This window comes from Lissotriton helveticus, chromosome 9 (assembly GCF_964261635.1).
Source record: "Lissotriton helveticus chromosome 9, aLisHel1.1, whole genome shotgun sequence".
NCBI lineage: Eukaryota > Metazoa > Chordata > Amphibia > Caudata > Salamandridae > Lissotriton > Lissotriton helveticus.
In genome coordinates, this window is record NC_136070.1 from 1,118,787,885 (window position 1) to 1,118,808,792 (window position 20,908).

Genomic DNA, 20,908 nt, shown 5'->3' on the forward strand with positions numbered 1-20,908 from the left:
ATGTGAGTATTAGAGAATAGAATAGATTGTCAGAAAGAGGCAAAGTTTCCTCGCTATTTCCGAGCTGCAACCTTTTGAGCCCGCAAGCGTATTAAACAGGTGCTCGGATTTGGGTTGCACCAGAAAAGCCCATCCTGGAACCTCCCAGTGTCATGTAATTAAAGTTTCTATTGGTCCCGAGTGGCAAGATCATATATGAATTTACGAAAGCGGCATAATGTTTATACTGTGTTTTGAAATCATCTTCCTTCGTCCATATTTTACTTGAATTTAAGATATGGCGAGCATTGGCTTCGCGTTGTCAAGAGTATTGTATTGCCAGTAATGAAAGCAGTTATCAAAACAGAGGGAGAGTGATCTATCGATCAACGGACACTAATTACCACTCAAAGGGGTGGAAGGTCCAGTAACAGCATGTGCCCGTGTCAAGTACAAGTAATGCAACAAAGGGGTTGCTGAACTGTTCCTAAAGAAAGAGGGAAGTTAGGTAAAGCTGGCGTGACCGAAGGTGTGGATATTACACCTTTGGGCATCCATTTTGTTGGATGTATTTGCCTCACACACCCAGAAGTGTGTCATGCTTCATCATTGGCGGTTGCTCCTCGTCCGGGAGGCGGTGCAATCCCCGACGGGCTCACCTCAAGGAGGGGCTCTTTGGCGGAGATCTTTTGTATCCAACTGCCTTATGGTGAAGTGCGGGTGAGTGGGCGGGATAGCTAGTTGCCTAGTGAAGTGATTCGAGCTCGGCGGAGATGGGTAGGCGCTTCCACGCGGACACGGGCAGATTGAGCTACACCTGAAGGTTCAACCCCGATGTACTGACCCGCCGACCACTCATGTGGCTCGTAGTCCCTGACCATTAGGCATAGGACTTTCCACAGAGGTAATTTTGACCCACACTACACACATGACACTAGCATGTTGTTTAGTTCATGCACTTTTATAAGGTCCTGATGAATCGCAGGTGAATATACCCCATTGCGAGAAACATGTCGACCAATTATTCTGCTAGTCTCTTCTAGGGTCACTCTACCTAAGGGATTGACACCTAGCGAGCTATCTTCACGGTTTTAATTGCAGTAGGGGGACCTCCAGAATAAAGTGGTTTCCGGCACCCCCTGCTACATTTTAATCACTTCACTAGGCAACTAGCTATCCCGCCCACACACCCGCACTTCACCATAAGGCAGTTGGATACAAAAGATCTCCGCCAAAGAGCCCCTCCTTGAGGTGAGCCCGTCGGGGATTGCACCGCCTCACCGACGAGGAGCAACCGCCAATGATGAAGCATGACACCCTTCTGGGTGTGTGAGGCAAATACATCCAACAAAGTGGATGCCCAAAGGTGTAATATCCACACCTTCGGTCACGCCAGCTTTACCTAACTTCCCTCTTTCTTTAGGAACAGTTCAGCAACCCCTTTGTTGCATTACTAGTAATGAAAGCAGCTCATGCTAACAAAACAGTCTTCAAGAACGTTATCATTAATGTAATAATATGATGAAAATGGCTAGTGTGTAAAGACAAAGCAGAATAGAAAGTCAGAGAACCGAACGGACCTGGAATGGTATCTTCCGGGACGTGCGCCCCAAGATACTTCAAAATACCACTTAGAAACTTACATATGATTTAATATAATCATCTATGGAGCATCTGCAAGCCCTGGTGGTGAAAGTTGGACCATGCCAGGAATAGCACAATGGGTCCCATAATTTAGCAAAGACCTCCGAAGCCATGGCGCCCTGTTGCCATACTGCGAACAGTTCACGTGGTAAACTACAGGGCAGAACTGCAAATACATTCTTCCGCAGCCCAACCGTCGATCAACGCGCGAAACCGATTGCCGGGCGCGTCTATTAAACTCACACATGCCCAACAGGACTGTTTGTAAGCTCAGGGTTTGTAAACATAAGCACGGTTAGGGACATATAAATTAAAACTCTCGAATCTTTAGGCCGTGCTTGAATGAAGTTGTGCCTTCGTGATGGTAGCACCCGAGGGAAAATCGGAGCTAAATAATGTAAGCACACCAAAATGGAGGTTCTATAACAACTGGAATAGTTGTGCGGTGCCCATGTTACACCTTTGTACCATAGACTAGAGACTTTTATGTAAGTTAAATATACACTGAAGGGTGTGCCAATTTCATCATGTTGTAGGGGCACTACAGGCACTATCACTCTGGCCAGCAGGGATAAAGTGCATAGAGGGTTCCACACTCCATCCTGTCATTATTGACATGGCCGGCTTGGTTTTGAAATTCTAATGAACCTATGCGTACCGGAGTGAGAGAAACTGGGAAGAGATCGCGTGCTCACCGGAGTGAGAGAAACTGGGAAGAGACGGCCTTTAAAAGATTAAACGTAGCGGGATATATAACCCAACGTAAGCCTTGGCAGCGCTAGTGTAAGAATGTGACTGCTACAGTATGGGGTGACTGTTGTCATAAATACTTGTAAAGCAGGAGCCACGCGATTTCACGCTCGAATTGCGACCTCGGGAAAATTACTGATGCACGCATCAGCTAACAGGGGGGTCGCGACACATACACAGACTTAGTAATGACCATCGCTCATGAACGCATTAATTCACACTTAAGCCCTCCTCTGCGGTGTGCAGCATTAATCACTCGCGACGTACAAGGGGATAGGCTGGATATTCTCGTGTGCATAAACTATAGTAAAACGATAAAGCGCCTCGCCATAGTTGGGGAAGTCAATGAACTAGAATTGCTGGGGGTTACCTGCGCCCTTGGTCGTGCCGCATTCAGCGGGCTCATTGTGCTCGGGCAACATTACATTTTCAAGAAACAAGTATTCGTATGTGGGTCTTTGGACAGCTGCATGTTTTGAGGCAATGCCGCGTTGCACTTCTGGGACCTAGAGTCCCGCAAACTCAGACTACACTCTACTGTTGGATGGCACGACTGCGCAACCCGTCACTGCAGCCTGATGTTCACACTAGTCGCCCAGTCCACGTTTCGCGCGCGTGTTCCGAGCCACAGAACTACAAATCCCAGAATGCCCAGCGCATGCAACCTCATGTGCTTGGAAGGCCGGGGCTCGCGTTGATCAAACCCAGCACGTTGGCACACGCCGCCCTCCTAACACAGTGCAAACTCAAATTTGTGAGTTACAAGTAAAATTAGAAACAATGGAAATCATTTCAAAATCTTGTCTTCTTTCAGATGGAGTAACATGAATAGTTTTATAGTAGTCCTGGCACCACCCAACAGTAAGGTAAATGAGTTGGAGCAGCGATGCACGTGGGCAGCTTTTCATGTTCGAGGGCTGTGTAGGGTCAGTTTACTTTCCCATTTCTACCCTGTGATATCCGTGCCCATACTGTCAAGGCATTCTACTCTTTCCTTCCTGTTTACGGAGGAGGTGCAACGATGTGAATTAGGTAAAGCTAGTCTATCTGCACTTGATTTAAACCGCTATCTTCCTCTTACCACCCTCCCCTCGCCCCGAGGTGTATGTATGAAGGCAGGCTCGCAGGGAGTGAAGGTGCGTCCTGAACAAAGGACCGGTGACGACGGCCGAATATGGCGCCAACCCAAGACCTGCTCACTGAGTAACGGCACACATCTCGTAGCACCGAGCTGCTACCGTGTGTTTCATTTGTTGATTAACTTAACAGTTAACTGGAAAAGAATACAAATAGGAACATTTGGAGATAGGTCACCGTAAAAGCCTATCCGTTTTAAACGCTCATGAATTTCACTCTCCCTGTGTAACGCTACGCGGACCGGGTGATTCGAAGCGCAGCGAGACCTCCTCATGAAAAGCACAGAGGCGTTCCGATGCTCGCAGGGAGTGAAGGTGCGTCCTGAACAAAGGACCGGTGACGACGGCCGAATATGGCGCCAACCCAAGACCTGTTCACTGAGTAACGGCACACATCTCCTAGCACCGAGCTGCTACCGTGTGTTTCGTTTTGTTGATTAACTTTAACAGTTAACCGGAAAAGAATACAAATAGGAACATTTGGAGATAGGTCACCGTAAAAGCCTATCCGTTTTAAACACTCATGAATTTCACTCTCCCTGTGTAACGCTACGCGGACCGGGTGATTCGAAGCGCAGCGAGACCTCCTCATGAAAAGCACAGAGGCGGTCCGATGCTGGCAATCCAGTAGTTAAACTTCCGGCTACATAAGAATGGATTCTCCCGCCCAACCCGATCCTTTCACGTTGAAATCTAAAGGAACGGCTGGTTCCCCCACACCCCCGGCTTTCTAACTAGCCGCGACCCGTCACCACTAACCCCCCCCCCCCCCCCCCCGTGGCCGATACCACTGGGCCCCATACCACCTGGTCATGCCCAGGGACAGGGCCGGAGGGAGGCAAGTTGGAAGCAACATACCTCGATAACAGGACGCGACGCAAGCCGAGAGCAGCATCAGCGCAGAGCCTAAGGAATCCTGGCGGGAAAGAGAGGCAAAGCATAGTTGCTGCGCCTCTTTATAACATAGGGGACGCCCCCTTCTCCCAGGTGACCCCTCCCTATTGGCTGCTTGCGTAGGGGGTAGGCTCAGGGAGGGGTGATGCGCAAAGGGCTCTGCTCGCCCGCCGTATGGGACTAGGGCGCTGCCCGCCCATGCTCCCCTGCGTGTCGCGCGTTCAGCGGCAGAGACTGCAACGCGGAAAAGCTGTGGCGAAGTACGGGACTTTGCCATGCGGCTCGATGTTCCAGTGTAATAAAGACAGCTGAGTTACTCCGATTCCTTCCTACTTAAGGAAGAATAATTGCGGACAATGTTCTGAGAGAAAATGCAACCTACTTAAGGAACACTGTACTCACCCCAGGGTCTACGTTAACCATCAGGCTGATGGAACAGATGAGAGGCCACGCCCACTGAGGGCATTGTCAAGCAAATAAAACGATTGCTTGGCGGGGTGTGTATTTGCAGACTTTCCCACTTAGGCCCCATGAAGAAGAGCCCCAGGGCCTCGAAACGCGTCGGGACATGGCAAACAGTGACAGGAAAATGGATAACTGAGCTGCGAGAGGCCAATAAACCGGATGGTTGGAACATTGTGTGTGACCCTCGAAAGCGCAAGCATCCTTGTTTATTCATATATACACGAGCCACCCTGGGAGTTGAACATGCGGCCGGTGTTTTTAATGGCAGGGGTGCTACCTCCTTTGTTCCACAACAACTACTGACTCTGAGCACTCATGGGGTAATTCATTTTATTTCTTTAATGCAAATGCAATTCGGCATCTGCCTTCTTCAGTACATAGAATTCAATCAAGAATGTGTATGTATGTATATATATATGTGTGTGTGTAAATATGTGTGTGTGTGAGAGAGAGAGCTAGGGGTGATGGAAGGCTTTTATTTAGGGAAAAAAAACAGAAAATTAACAATATTCTGACTAATTACTTCTGTTGCATTGAGTTTTATTTGCTGGCACACTATCACAAAAAGTGTGCCACACTAGATTGGTCACCACAGGCCCTTTACATTAATGGAACAACCGTACCACCAATCTTTCAGCAACAATTCTCTTAATTGTATTGCCTCTATTACTCCGTCTAAGTGATGTATTTGCTCCTCAATATGTTTGTTATAGGTTTTAAATAAATGGTTCTAGTAGATATTAAGGCGTAAAATTGAACTATTTAAGTGCCATACAGAGAGCAGCTTAGTTAATATTGATACAAAACAGTTATTACTCGCAATGCGTTGTATATAATCATTCAATATAACTTTTTTCTAATATATAAAAAATCCACGCAGTTCATAAGCACTGCTGCAAATTATTATCAAAATGCATTGTGTCGGCAGAAATGCTGGGAACAAATAAGTGTGGGAATTTAAAAAGGAATTGAGTAGATGAGAGAGAGGGAGACTAGGGAAAGTGATGCAGTCCCATGGAAAGACAATTAACGTAGTCCCTTCCTGTACAGTGGAAGGGCATAAATCATCCACTCAAAAGCAATGGTAAGTACAAATTCTCCAGGTACTGGTCAAACAAAAGTTTGAGGAGGAAAGCCATAGAATAAGGAGCAGAGATCTGACATAAACAAAAAGACCTTTCAATCATGTGCATGCGGCTCACTCAAAACCCACACAATGTATATTGTGCAGTGGAAAATAGGACTTAAAATGAGCATTCTTAAGTTTGTGTTACATTGCCATTATTTTGCTGGCAGGAGTAAGCCCTCATGAAATATTTTTAGAAAAGTCCACACTTTCCAGTTCAGATTGCACACTTGATTGAGAATGTTTGGTATTGCTGGTCCATGACAATAGAAACAATTGAGGACGCTGAGAAGGTCACAAGTAGGTGGAAAAAAAGACAAATATTAGGTAATCTGCAAAGCCCAAAAAAGATTTGGGTTAATCTAGGCAGACGTTTAACAATTGATTAGGTATATCATAAGGGAGAAAGGGAAAGATAATTCTCATGGTTTGTAAAATCAAAAACCACAATGAGGCACCTGCTTTCATCTCCGGACTAGAGAAAGATTCACTTTAGAACCTTAAGGTAGAAACATTTGCTAATTATTTTCCATCATTATACCTTAGCTTGAGCAAAAAGGCCTCCAAATTTAAGCTATCCAACTCTCAAATCATACATTAAGTGAAAGGGGTGCTGTGAAACCTGCGGCCTTAGCCCATGTCCCCCACCACTACTCCCTTGTCATAAAGTGACCTCCATAAGAAGTTGGGAAAATTTGTCGCAACTTACCCTCTTCCCTGACCTACCCATTACTAAAGTGTATAATACTTTGCTCCCGGCCTGGAACTGGTGATGACAAGCGCAACAGCAACTAATTAAGTGATTCTGCAGCCTTGCAAGTACATTCAATCGCTATGATGATATGTGGTGGCAATGTGTGTTATTTTAGCAACTTTATTGATATATCTAAATGGATATTATGTCATCTATGAATTATATTGCTTCACCATTGAGCTCGTTGACATCCCTTAAGTCAAGTAAGATAAGTCTCAACTACCTCTGGTATCTTGAGAGTGGGAATACAACTGTGTTTGGACAGGTATCCATCTGATAGCGATTTTTGTTTTGAAATTGTTACTGCAGCCTTCCACCCAAAATGACTGTGGGGATATGCTTTCTTAGAGCAGGAATGGTTACAGCTTTTATTTCAGTGTGCACTATTGCCATCAGAAATAACCCCAGTGGACACAACACCAGTGATAGGATCATTAAGCTCATCAATGGCATAACTTTCACCTTAAAAGATTGATTATTGCTGTTTCTACACAGTTTGCACGGTGCCTGCTGGAGGCAGCCAAAATCTGGGTAGGAAAGCAGGTAGATTCATGCAGACCTTTAAAGGAGCGAGGATATCAGTGGCAATGCTGTCTGATGTAATTTGTGATGCTTTCTATTAATATGCGAGGTCTTAATGCTTTGGTGGTGCTGAGGTTGCACAGCTCTCCAAAATAGGCAATTCAGTGTTATTGGTCTTTGAGTCATAACTTTCATGGTTAACATAATCTACATGTACCGGATTTTGGTGATTCTCTTTGAGGGGTACATGAGAATCCCTAATGGTTTTAAAATAAATAATATTGCATCATCTATGACAGGCCCACTTGTTAAGTCGGTGAAGTCATAGGAAATGCTTTTAATTGTCTCAGTAATACCTTGGGCTCCATTTGACGAATCCTTTACCCTAAAAAATAAGTAGAGCATCTATGAGATGCTAGCGGCCTTACATGTGGTCTTTTCAATTCCGAGTAATGATGAAGTAAAGAGAGAGAACTTCATCCATTCTTGATTAAACAGGCCATGAATCCCACTTGGACCATGTTAATTTATTTGCAGATGGGCTTCTCACACGTTCCTTGTTTATATGCATTCCCAAATGCTAAAAAAACACTGATAATTTAAAGTAATGCAGACCCGCCTTTCCTCCGAGTATAGGGTTAAGTTACGTCACAAGGTACTTGTTAAGCTCCACTGATTACTAAAATGTATAATGGGTATGTGGGGAGGAGGCGGTATTACCAATGGGTCTGTAAAATTAGTAAACCTAAACATTGCCCTGAAAATGCCTTTCTTTTTCTTATTTTTAGATTTGGAGCCGTTTCGGCAGGAATGCTTTGTGCCCTTACCACGTTGTCTCAGCAGTTGGAAAACGAGAACGCTGTGGATGTTTACCAGGTGGCGAAGATGATGAATCTCATGAGGCCCGGGGTATTTACAGACATAGTAAGTCTCTTACTCAATATAGATCAGTCATTTACTAAGAAATACCGTAAAAGATTTGCTGAGGCATCCGTTGTAAAATGCATGATTTCTATCCCGTAAAATATTTATTTGAAGCTCATTTTGGATATGGACTTGATAAGGTACTGCAATAGAATCCTCGTCAGCAATAGTAGATAGGTTTGCACTTAATTTCACAAATACAAAGATAGAGCCAAGTCAATTTTGCATCATATTGCGCTTTTATTTGAGAGAATGGATTTAAAGGCCGTGATACCTTTGCAAAAAACAAGACACTGCGATTATTTATAGTTCTGCCCCACTCAGATGAGTGTGGTAATCAAAAATGTGTTCAATCACTTGTGCCTGATGTGAAATGTCTTGTACTTTACCATGTTACCCCAAAATTGACTGCTTCATTAATCCAGGCTGTATAGCACATTTACAAGCATATTAATGGCGTGGCTTTTCCTAATAAGACTCACCAAATTGCAAGGTGTTTTTCTGAAATAATATTGCTGGGCTCATACATTTCGATGATAAAAAAAGTATTACTTAGGCCTTCCACTGAAATTATTCCATTAAGTTCTGTTCAAGGATATCGCACAACTCAAGACTCCCATGTATTGTTCACCTATACCTCCATGGCACATGCTTTCTGCTCAATGTATTCCACTCCAATCACGCCTTTGAGATTGGCCTTTCTGAACATGCTCATTCTGTGCCTTCCTGGGCTTAAATTATTTTGTGCTTGGGATTTCCATCAGCTAAGACTTACCCTCTGGAATGATCTGCGTATTACCTTAAGTTTTTCTTAGGTTCAGAAAAAACTTGAAAGCTCAACAGTTCTCATCGCCTGTTACCCAGGTCCTCTGAGCTAGGCTTAGAAGATACAGTCATGGCCTTTTATGTGTTATTACTTCGTTCCCATTATTCACACATATCTCAGTTTGTTTACAGTCACTTGGATTCGCACTGCAAAGGTTTCTAATAAAACAACTGCAAGAATTCAGTCTATGAACTAGACATCACCCTAGTGTGTGCTGTGGGTCTTTCGTTTCTTCTTTGTGCCCTCATAGCTCTCCCAGGTGGCAGGAATTAAACACTGTACAAAACTCTTTCATTAACACATAGCACTCATTGTGCAGTTTGGCCTTTTTTGTCATTGAAAATATGACCCATGAAAAGCATTAACCAAATAAGGCAGACAACCCCAATAAAAATATTTTTGCTGTTACCATAATACACGAAACAAGAGGTTTTGCCCAAATTCATGTTTACATGTGTGGGAAGAGCCGGTTTCTAGCATAGTGCCAGGCAGTAGTGAGAACACTGCTGATGGGTGACTGCAGTGATCTATGTGCTTGTGTGTGTGTGGGCACTGAGCACAAGTTAGTCACACCGTAGGAAGTGTTTGGACATAACGTTTACCATCTTTAGACAATCCGCATAGCATTTATCAAAGTTCACAATGGGGTAGGTTTTGATCTGGACATTTTTGTGTAGCATAGTTGGAGATGAGATTTTTAGGAAACGCCAAACATGCATTCTGTGAGTATGTTGTGATTTTTTTTTTTTAATCGTTCCCTGATATTGAGCGAGTTAAATCTCATCTTTTTTCCCCCATCTGTGCTTAAACTCTGGAAGTACCTGGGATTTTGATGCAGTCCTTGAAGAATGAACGATTCTCAAATTATCTGTACTTTCTTTTGGAGATTGGTGGGGCGGGCCGGCTATACTTTATCATCAAGTTGAATTTTCTCACGAATGTGTCTTCCCTTTTGCTTCTTAGCAGGTAATAATTTTTAGGTAGTACTCTGACAATCATTAATGCTTTTGTTTTTTTTTGCCAAAATATCTACATTTACGAACAACCAAGATCTCCTAATTCATTGTCTAACTTCGCTTTCTTCCAGTAGTTCTCCTAAATCCTTTTCCTGAATTAACGACTCGTGTGCATTTATGCTCGAATGAAGTCTTTCTGTGGCTCCTTTTAACCCAAGAGCAATCCTTTTTGTTGCAATTTACTTCCTCCACATTTCATCCTCTGGGATTTCATTTCGGATTGTGGGGTAGATGCCAGCACTGGACTTGTGTCCTCCAGACTGGGCAGCAACATTTGTGCCAGCAGTTCGGTTTGATTGCTTGCAATATATTTTGCAAGAGCAAACAAGCATTGGCATAGCCAATAGGTCTCGCCTTTGGGACCTTATAAGTCTTTAATTATCCAGCACAATATCCTTGGTGCAACAACTTCAAGTGTTGCATGGCTAAACACTTAGTATGTCCCAAAGGCGAGACCTATTCGCTATGCCAATGCTTGTTTTGAGTGAGTGGGTCGTGCAGGTATGCCAATGTGAGGTAGAGATGCTGTGAGTGCTTTTACAGCAGCCCCTGTGACATTGTGCCTCTTCAAAATGTATATTGAGTCTGGTGTAATACTTATTTCTCCTATGCCTGTCTTCTGGCACTCAATGCATCCTTAAATGTCCCATGTGCAGCCGGGGTTGGCACTCCTATTACCTCTGCCCTCCAGTGACACTTTACCTGTCGTGGGTGGTGGTGCTGGTGGATGTGGTGGTGGTGGTGGTGGTGGATATGGAGGTGGACGTGATGGTGGACGTGATGGACTTGGTGGTGGATGTAGTGGTGGACGTGGATGTGGTGGTGATGGACGTGGTGGGGGTGGTGGTGGACGTGGTGGTGGACGTAGTGGTAGTGGATGTGGTGGTGGTGGACGTGGTGGTGGATATGTGGTGGTGGAAGTAGTGGATGTGGTGGTGGTGGTGGACGTGGTAATGGTGGTGGAGGACATGGTAATGGTGGTAGAGGACATGGTAATGGTGGTGGAGGACAGGTTCTGGTGGTGGTGGGCGTGGTGGTGGTGGATGTGGTGGTGGTGGTGGAGGACGTGGTGGTGGTGGATGACGTGGTGGTGGTGGTGGTGGTAGTGGTGGATGTGGTGGTAGTTGTGGTGGTGGTTGTGGTGGTGGTTGTGGTTGTGGTGGTGGTAGTTGTGGTGGTGGTGGTGGTGGTGGTGGACGTGTTGGTGGATGTGGTGGTGGGCGTGGTGGTGGATGTGGTGGTGGTGGAGGACGTGGTGGTGGTGGTAGTGGTGGATGTGGTGGTGGTGGATGTGGTGGTGGTAGTTGTGGTGGTGGTGGACGTGGATTTGGTGGTGGGGGACGTTGTGGTGGTGGTGGACATTGTGGTGGTGGACGTGTTGGTGGATGTTGTGGTGGTCGTGTTGGTGGATGTGGTGGTGGACGTGGTGGTGGAAATGGTAGTGGTGGTGGTGGATGTGGTGGTGGTGGTGGACGTGGATGTGGTGGTTGGCGTGGTGGGGGTGGTGTACATAGTGGTGGGGTGCACGTGGTGGTGGACATGGTGGTGGACGTGGTGGTGGTGGACGTGGACATGGTGGTGGTGGACATGATGGTGGTGGTGGTGGACGTGGTGGTGGTGGACGTGGTGGTGGTGGACGTGGTGGTGGACTCGGAGTACGTGGTGGTGGTGGATTTGGACGTGGCGGTGGTGGACGTGGCGGTGGTGGACGTGGTGGACGTGGCGGTAGTGGACGTGGCGGTGGTGGACGTGGCGGTGGTGGACGTGGTTGCTGGTGGACGTGGTTGCTGGTGGACGTGGTTCCTGGTGGACGTGGTTGCTGGTGGACGTGGTTGCTGGTGGACGTGGTTGCTGGTGGACGTGGTTGCTGGTGGACGTGGTTGCTGGTGGACGTGGTTGCTGGTGGACGTGGTGCTGGTGGACGTGGTGCTGGTGGACGTGGTGCTGGTGGGCGTGGTGCTGGTGGGCGTGGTGCTGGTGGACGTGGTGGTGGTGGACGTGGTGGTGGTAGACGTTTTGGTGGACATGGTGGGGGTGGTGCACATGGTGGTGTTGGTGCTGGATATGGTGGTGGTGGTGGCGGACGTGGTGGTGGCGGACGTGGTGGTGGAGGACGTGGTGGTGGATGTGGATGTGGACGTGGTGGTGGTGGATGTGGTGGTGGACGTGGTGGTGGTGGTGGACGTGGTGATGGTGGTGGACATGGTGGTGGTGGTGGACGTGGTGGTGGTGGATGTAGGGGTGGTGGACGTGGTGGTGGAAATGGTGGTAGACATGATGGTGGTGGACGTGGTGGTGGTGTTGGTGGATGTGGTGGTGCTGGTGAACATGGTGGTAGTGGTGGACATGGTGGTAGTGGTGTTGGTGGATGTGGTGGTGCTGGTGGACGTGGTGGAAGTGGTGGACGTGGTGGACGTGGTGGTGGTGGTGGACGTGGTGGTGGTGGTGGACGTGGTGGTGGTGATGGACATGGTGGTGGTGGACCTGCTGGTGGTGGTGGATGTGGTGGTGGTGGACCTGCTGGTGGTGGTGGTGGACCTGCTGGTGGTGGGGTGGACCTGCTGGTGGTGGTGGACGTGGTGCTGGTGGACCTGCTGGTGGTGGTGGACCTGCTGGTGGACATGGTGGTGGTGGTCCTGCTGGTGGAAATGGTGGTGGACATGGTGGTGGTGGCAGATGTGGTGGTGATGGTGGTGGACATGGTGGTGGATGTGGTGGTGGACATGCTGTTGGTGGTGGTAGACATGGTGGTGGACGTGGTGGTGGTTGATGTGGTGGTGGACGTGGCGGTGGTGGTGGTGGTGGTGGACATGGCAGTGGACATGGTGGTGGTGGTGGACATGGTGGTGGTGGTGGTGGACATGGTGGTGGTGGTGGTGGACGTAGTGGTGGTGGTGGACATGGTGGTTTTGGACGTGGTGGTGGTGGACGTGGTGGTGGTGGACGTGGTGGTGGTGGACGTGGTGGTGGTGGACGTAGTGGTGGTGGACGTGGTGGTGGTGGTGGATGTGGTGGTGGTGGTGGTGGTGGTGGAGGTGGACGTGGTGGTGGAGGTGGACGTGGTGGTGGTGGTGGACGTGGTGGTGGACGTGGTGGTGGTGGACGTGGTGGTGGTGGACGTGGAGTACGTGGTGGATGTGGACGTGGCGGTGGTGGACGTGGAGTACGTGGTGGTGGTGGTGGTGGACGTGGCGGTGGTGGTGGTGGTGGTGGTGGACGTGGCGGTGGTGGACGTGGCGGTGGTGGACGTGGTTGTTGGTGGACGTGGTTGGACCTGCTGGTGGTGGTGGACCTGCTGGTGGTGGTGGACCTGCTGGTGGACATGGTGGTGGTGGACATGGTGGTGGTGGACGTGGTGGTGGTGGACGTGGTGGACATGCTGGTGGTGGTGGTGGATGTGGTGGACATGGTGGTGGATATGGACGTGGTGGATGTGGACGTGGTGGTGGACATGGCGGTGGACGTGGTGGTGGTGGTGGTGGACGTGGTGGTGGTGGACGTGGTGGTGGTGGACGTGGTGGTGGTGGACGTGGTGGTGGTGGACGTGGTGGTGGTGGACGTGGTGGTGGTGGACGTGGTGGACATGGTGGTGGTGGACGTGGTGGTGGTGGACGTGGTGGTGGACGTGATGGTGGTGTATGTGGTGGTGGACGTGGTGGTGGTGGTGGTGTTGGTGGATGTGATGGTGGTGGTGGACGTGGTGGTGGACATGGTGGTGGACGTGGTGGTGGTGGTGGTGGACGTGGTGGTGGTGGTGGTGGACGTGGTGGTGGACGTGGTGGTGGTGGACCTGCTGGTGGTGGTGGGCATGGTGGTGGTGGACGTGGTGGTGGTGGACCTGCTGGTGGTGGTGGGCATGGTGGTGGTGGACGTGGTGGTGGTGGGCGTGCTGGTGGTGGACCTGCTGGTGGTAGTGGTAGGCCTGCTGGTGGTGGTGGTGGACCTGCTGGTGGTGCTGGACCTGCTGGTGGTGCTGGACGTGGTGCTGGTGGACCTGATGGTGGTGGTGGACCTGCTGGTGGTGGTAGACCTGCTGGTGGACATGGTGGTGGACCTGCTGGTGGACATGGTAGTGGTGGTCCTGCTGGTGGACATGGTAGTGGTGGTGGACGTGGTGGTGATGGTGGTGGACATGGTGTTGGTGGTGGTGGACATGCTGGTGGTGGTGGTGGACGTGGTGGTGGTGGTGGTGGACGTGGTGGTGGTGGTGGAGGACGTGGTGGTGGTGGACGTGGTGGTGGTGGGCGTGGTGGTGGTGGACGTGGTGGTGGTGGACGTGGTGGTGGTGGACGTGGTGGTGGTGGACGTGGTGGTGGTGGTGGTGGTGGTGGTGGTGGTGGTGGACGTGGTGGTGGTGGACATGGTGCTGGTGGAGGTGGAGGTAGTGGTGGTGGAGGTTGGGGCAAAAGAATAGGGTTATAGATTTGTTAAAATGGTTCAGTTTCTAAGTGCAGTATTGGCACCCAGACTAACCATCAGAGGCCGCACGTGATTCATTATGAGTTATGTTGCTGGTATCACTGGGCACCGATTGTATGGCTGCCCACGAGCCCAGATGACCACTGTGAGTGCTTTCGTTTCCTGGATGTATGTCACCCTGTATATACAAACTGTGTTTATTGGTGCTTTTGTGCCCCTTTCAGGTGGATTGCTCCAATTGGTCAAGAACCATGGGACGTTCGTAGTAAAGATACGGGTAATGTGCCAAACTACACCAAAAGCAAGGCACAACTATTTTTATACCCGTGCCTACCAAAATCGAATGTGTCCTTGTGTAACATAACTGGGTCTCATGTAAAGCGCTCCAATGTAAGATAACTGGTACTCCTGTAAAGCACATTAGTAAATGTCACCCACGAGTAAAGGCACAGCCCACAAGCAAACAAAGGTAAAAAAAAAAGTGGCAACAGTCATTATAAAACCCACCGTGTTGTGCCACCAGTAAAAGATCCAGTCCCGGGGGGCGGGGCCAAAAGTAGACAGGGTGGCAACCAAGAGGGACTATAAAGCCTCTGGTACAATCATTACACTCTGTTCAGCATATTCAGTTATGCCAAAAGAAGCACACCAATGAAAAGTATGGGTGGAGCTCAGACATGTCTTCTGGAGTCGGATCGATTCCAAGAATCCCTTGCATCGTGGTGCAGCGCATGCGCGCTACTAATGCCAGGCGAGACCTAATAAAAGAAGCTTCAAAGCTTGAGAGGGAAGAACCTACAACAGCCGTTAGCAAAACATGCCAGGAACACTGCAAAGCAAACAAGCAGTGAAGCTGCCACTGTAACTGTCAACAGAATCCCACCCCTCAGCCTGCTCTCTGGTCCTGCTCCGGTTTCAGTTCACATGTGGTGACCTCTAGTTTCTATCTCTGTCCAGTCCGCTCATTGTTGTGCAATGATCCTACCACAGAGGCACCTCATCTTGGGTGTCCAGTGACAGACCGCCCAAGCAAAACAAGTCCAGGAGAAAGACGAGGGACTAGTACCACTACATCTCCATTCCCTTTGAGTATTCCAAGAGGGCTCCAGGTGCAAGCTGCATCTTCACCCTCACCACTAGTCTTGCTGGTTAAGGGATTATTGAACTCATTCATGTTCCTGTCTATTTTTCATGAAAAGCACATTCTCGCTTAATATACAAAATGCGCTTGTTTTTTATTTAAATTTGGAGGGGCTATTCATTATATACATAAATCTGCTAATAGAAACATCATAAGCAATTTGGTGCAGTGCCATGGTCGCAACCACTAACAACCCAAAACTCATACAATTTGGAATTAATCACCTGACAGAGGTACACACTTGGTGCTTAATTTGTGTAAAATAAATAAATAAATCGAGCGCCAGGACCGTGGTTAAGCCACCCCAGCTTGCACTACCAATTGCCACTGCCAGCACTGCCAATGACAGTACATACACAAGTACTAGCCATCACACTGCAACAAGTGTCACAATTTAGACTGTTCGAGACCCCCCTTCCCAAATCTGTAAGAATGGCTTGCGAGGCAGGTATTTGTTGTTTTATGTGCATTTGATTAAGAAAAATCTTGTTGTGCTCCTCTCTATATTACACAAACAGCACCACCATGTGGCAGCTGTCATAAGTGACGGTTTTGACAATGAAGTGCCGGTGTCGAGCACTTGAAACCACCATCTCAAATTAAGCACTGTTCCCCCTCCCTCACTTTACAGACCACTTCTGCACAAAACAAATCATTCTTTACGCTGCGATGGATTCCTCATTTGTAGGACACCAAGAGCACAGTGATGCTGTACAAATGACATATTGTGCTCTCTTCAAATGCCACACAACGAGTAGAACTGCATTTGCAACTTACTTTGAGCCATAGTCTTATTGTGCACATTTTACTGACTGAAACGTTAAACCCTGGTAAGCTTTATTTTAAGTATGCATATTTAAATTGACGGCAATACTCATTACAGATATTTGTTTTCTACTCCCTTTCTTGCATGTTTTAATTTCCTGCCTTTTGCACTTTTGCTTCCTTCAGGATGTCATTTTTGCACCTGTGGGTATTTGCTTCCAATAACATTAGACTACACAATAAATAAAAGATTGCGTTTTTAATCTGCAGTCATATGTTCAGAGTCTGTTTATGAATGATTTATGAGAAATGGGAACATTGCAATTAAATCCGGCTTCGGTTTTAAGTTTTCGAGAAGTCAGTTTAATATAAATTGTTTCCTCAAAGAAGCATCTAATTTCCAGACATTGTATCAAATATTTAGCAATGTGACATATGAAAAGTTGTATGAAAAGTGCTGTTTTCTTAGATGCTTCTTTTCGTCAGTTTCTTCTGCGGGCAGTGGATGGGACGTTTTACAGACGCATTTAGGAGTACGTAAAGTAGTACTCCTTTAGTACTCTTTTACGTACTCTTATATGCCTTTGTGAACTATCCCAAAATATCGGAAATGGGAATAAAATGAGAACAGTCAAGAAATTCTTATACACACTTAATATGAATTGAAACAACTGTTTTCTCTTAGGACGTTTAATAAAAGAGAGTTAGATGTTTTCAGACTAATTCATAAAGGGATGTAAAAGTACCTAAAAGAGTACTTGCTAGAAACTTCTAAACAAAGTACCTCTCAGACGTTTTACTGCTAGAACTTGAGTTAAGCATAGCTTGAGAGAAAACACCAATTGCTGTGGTTTATATAGAGGGTTAAAAAAGCCTAATTGGCTACTGCTGAATGTGTTGTCTCTCACAAATCAGACCCCCAGGATATTGCGGGATAGATTTGCAAATTTAGCGGCACAAAAATTGAAATTTAGTGGCACAAATATGGAAATTTAGCGGCAATATTGCGGCACTTTATTTTATCGTAATCATTCCTTTTCAGCCTTAAATCAATGGAGCCTGTTTTTGCAGAGTATTCCACTTTGAAAAAGGCATGTTTAAAGGTTCTGCAGCTTTATGGAAGCACAGCTCCAATCATATCCTCATGGAAGTGGGCCTTATGTCTCTGGAGTGTTCTAGTGCCCATGTATGCACCCCTGCCCGGGCACAATGGCCTCCCACATTCGTGAGGCATGACACCTCTTCCTCAGGCACCCTTGGATTACTTAAAAAATTTGCATAGCATGGCTCTGCAAACGCATTGACGACAAGGCGCTTTGTTGCATGAAGCATATTTGTGATGCACTCTGAAAAGTTTTTTAACTTATATTCTGAAGTCTCTGTGGGTCACTCTGAGCTCCTTAGCTACTTCGTAGCCAAGGTTCTTGGGCATCAAAGTGCCAGTTTTCGAGCAACAGCAGGTTCCAGCTGCAACCATAGGCTGTGGATAGTATGTAGGGCTTACAAAATTTGCATAGCGGGCTCTGCAAACTCATTGACCACAAGGCGCTTTTTTTGCATGAAGCATATTTGTGATGCACTCAGAAAAGTTGTTTAGCTTCTTTTCTGAAGTCTCCGTGGGCCACTCTGAGCTCTTTAGCTACTTCATAGCCAAGGTTCTTGGGCATCAAAGTGCCAGTATTCGAGCAACAGCAGGTTCCAGCGGCAACCATAGGCTGTAGATAGGGCAGTGGTTTGAAGACATGGAGTGCCCATTAAAAGTTCATTATACCTTATGAGACTTGTAATAAGGCAAACGGAAGATCTGTGACGATTTGATGGAGTATTCTATCTGGGAGACTAACGCATTTAAGTATCATTATATTGTGCTCACTACTGAAACTAACATAAGGTAATTCTGTAAGCCTGTAATAAGAACATCATTTTATAAAGATGGCTACAATTTAGATACATGGGTATCCATGAGGCTTCTGGAGCTAGACTCTAAGCCTCTAGCTCCCAGCTGCTAGCCACAACTCAAGACAATTTCAGATCATATGACTGGAGTTGAGTTTCAATTTGGGTCAATGTAATTTCTACCTGCATTAGCAAGGTGGTGCATGGCGATATAGTTTGCCATAAATTCACAAGATAATTTACTTTTTTTTCTTCCCGAAGCTATACTTTGAAATCTGTGGTCAATTTTAAAGCATATGCTTTCAGGCTAGCAGTAACTGCTGACTACTGGTGTCTTTCTAAAGTGCTTAAGGCCCTAGCTCCCAGTAACGGAGTTATGTCTATCATTTCAATGGGACAGTACGACCTGTAGTCCTTTCTGTTAGCTTTGTTTTATAGCGGGTATCATCAATGACGATCAGATCTTTCTTTGATATTTATGTATCAGTGAACCTATGTGGTGCAAATCTCAAGACAAGTAGGCGTTGGTAAAGTCCTCTCGACGTTTAGCATTATCCTTTATTACAAAGTACAACAACAGTTATAACTGAGAAATGAACCCTGCTGCTGAGGGGTTTTCCAAAACACCAGCTGAAAACACACCGAATTTAAGACTGCATTCGAGTGACATCACTGTTTCTTGTGAGTTCAGTGCTCCAAAACTTAAATATCTGCTGATTCATTTATAATATATTCCCCTTTTTTTTGTTTGCAGGAGCAGTACCAGTATCTCTACAAAGCAATGCTCAGCCTGATCAGTACGAAAGAAAATGGGAACGGTTCAATGGCGCTGGACAAAAACGGTGCTGTTGTGATCAGTGAAGAATCGGACCCCGCAGAAAGCATGGAGTCACTTGTTTAATAGGAATCTTGAAAAAGGCACTTCATTTGTAGAACTTTTAAAGACTGAGTGACCTTTTTTTGAGGCCTTTTTATGCCAGACTCTAGGTTATACAATAACCCAATTACTTTTTTACACTGATAAAACTTTTGATATTTATTTTTTGCCATTTTATGTCTTAATGGTATCCTACTGGACATTGCACCTCTGTTTATTTCACACAGTGAAACAGTTGTATCTAGTTTGCACTATCTGATCAGTGTTACTGCCTATAATGTTCTAATATAAAAGCAAGCCCTAATGTGACATTCCATAACCCTCAGAAAAGTCTGCTACATATGATCACTCACTTTGTTTTTATTTTTTTTAGTAACAGTGAACTTTGCCTTTTAAATTGTGAATGCTAAACCAGACAAGATTTTTTAAAGGAACTTTTACTAACCTGTCGTCTTTATGCTTTTCATTACCTGTCACTAGTGTTGTATTTGTTTCCCTGCTGGAGTTTTTAAACAAACATGTCTTATCACACCCTGTTTTATTTTCCTAGTCCTCTATAACCATAGGGAAGTTTTAACATTCCATAAGCAATGCTACCCTGTTATTGAATTTAAATAGGAAAACTAATGCCAAATCAATTTACAGGAATATTCAGGTTGATTGCTGCCCAAAGCAGCGGTACTGTGATTTTATTTAGTGTTTTACTTAATAATGGTTGAGGAATCAGGAAAAGACCAGTTATGCATTTGCACAGGCATTTGGGCAAAAAAAGTAAGGCTGGAAGATACTTCTGGTACCATTTTTAGCTGGAGTTCATTTCAACATAATATATACGTGATGTTAACCCTGCCATATGCAAAACGCATCAAATGTTCTTCGTAACAATGCAAAATGATGAATTCCCTAGAAGTAACTGTTGTACTTCCGTTTTGCGCCAGCATCCTCACCATTGTAAATGTTGTCAAATTGAACATATCCCAGTACATGAGATTTTTTTTTTTTTACACCTCGCCCTTTAGGCATAAGCAGTTTGTGACTTTACTTTTCACATGTCTCCAGAAGGATAAAAATAGGATGTAAATAATATGCATAAAATACACATGCTTTAGTGAATGTCTATTTTGTTTGCACCATGACCTGCAATATTGCAATATTTTTAAACCTGAAACCAGATGTGTTTGGAGAACATGGAGGTAAATATGAACAACAGTGCATTGTAAAAAGTATATAATACTTCCTGTTCTCAGTGAGGCAAGCCTTGTTTCCAAATGTAGAACATTCCACTAAAATGGAACAAATATTCATAACCTTCTCCCAGTGAGAATTCATTATGCAGATAGCCATTGCTTATTTCAAGTTAAAAGGTCAGATTTGTAATTTTTTTGCCAAAGTGCAAATCTAGTAAGTGGTGCTTCTGTGGTGTCAACATCTACACACACTCATCGCCTCCTGTTGCTTTTTTTGTCAGGCTAAGACTTGCATACATTTATTCAGCCAACGTGCCAATAAACCTTATAGACACAAATTATCAGGGCCGCTGGACATGTCAACAGACTGCAAGTAACTTGGTTATTCACTTAATGTGTCTATTTACAGAAGCTCCCCAAATTGTGTATTTTGTTGTGTAGCGCTTGTAATAGCTCAGTTACTTGGCAGTGTTCTTTAGTCCTCCGAGTCCAAATCATGTTTTTTCTAGGTGATAATTCCCTTCGTATACAGTCAGATTTGCACCTTATCCAATAAACTACTTTCCCATGCCCCAAAGTATTTTTAA

At 46.0% G+C, this 20,908-nt stretch overlaps 1 protein-coding gene across 6 annotated transcripts in view; it reads left to right on the top strand.

The window, feature by feature from the left end:
- PTPRG (protein tyrosine phosphatase receptor type G) overlaps nt 1-20,233 on the top strand; it is a 1,220,925-nt gene extending 1,200,692 nt beyond the window's left edge. For all 6 annotated transcript variants that reach the window (XM_078661520.1, XM_078661521.1, XM_078661522.1 and 3 more), the window contains 2 exons: nt 8,059-8,194; nt 19,012-20,233. In XM_078661520.1, coding sequence (XP_078517646.1) covers nt 8,059-8,194; nt 19,012-19,158 — 283 coding nt within the window. In that variant the 3' untranslated portion in view covers nt 19,159-20,233. The remainder of the gene's footprint in view (nt 1-8,058; nt 8,195-19,011) is intronic.
- Nucleotides 20,234-20,908: the final 675 nt, after the last annotated feature.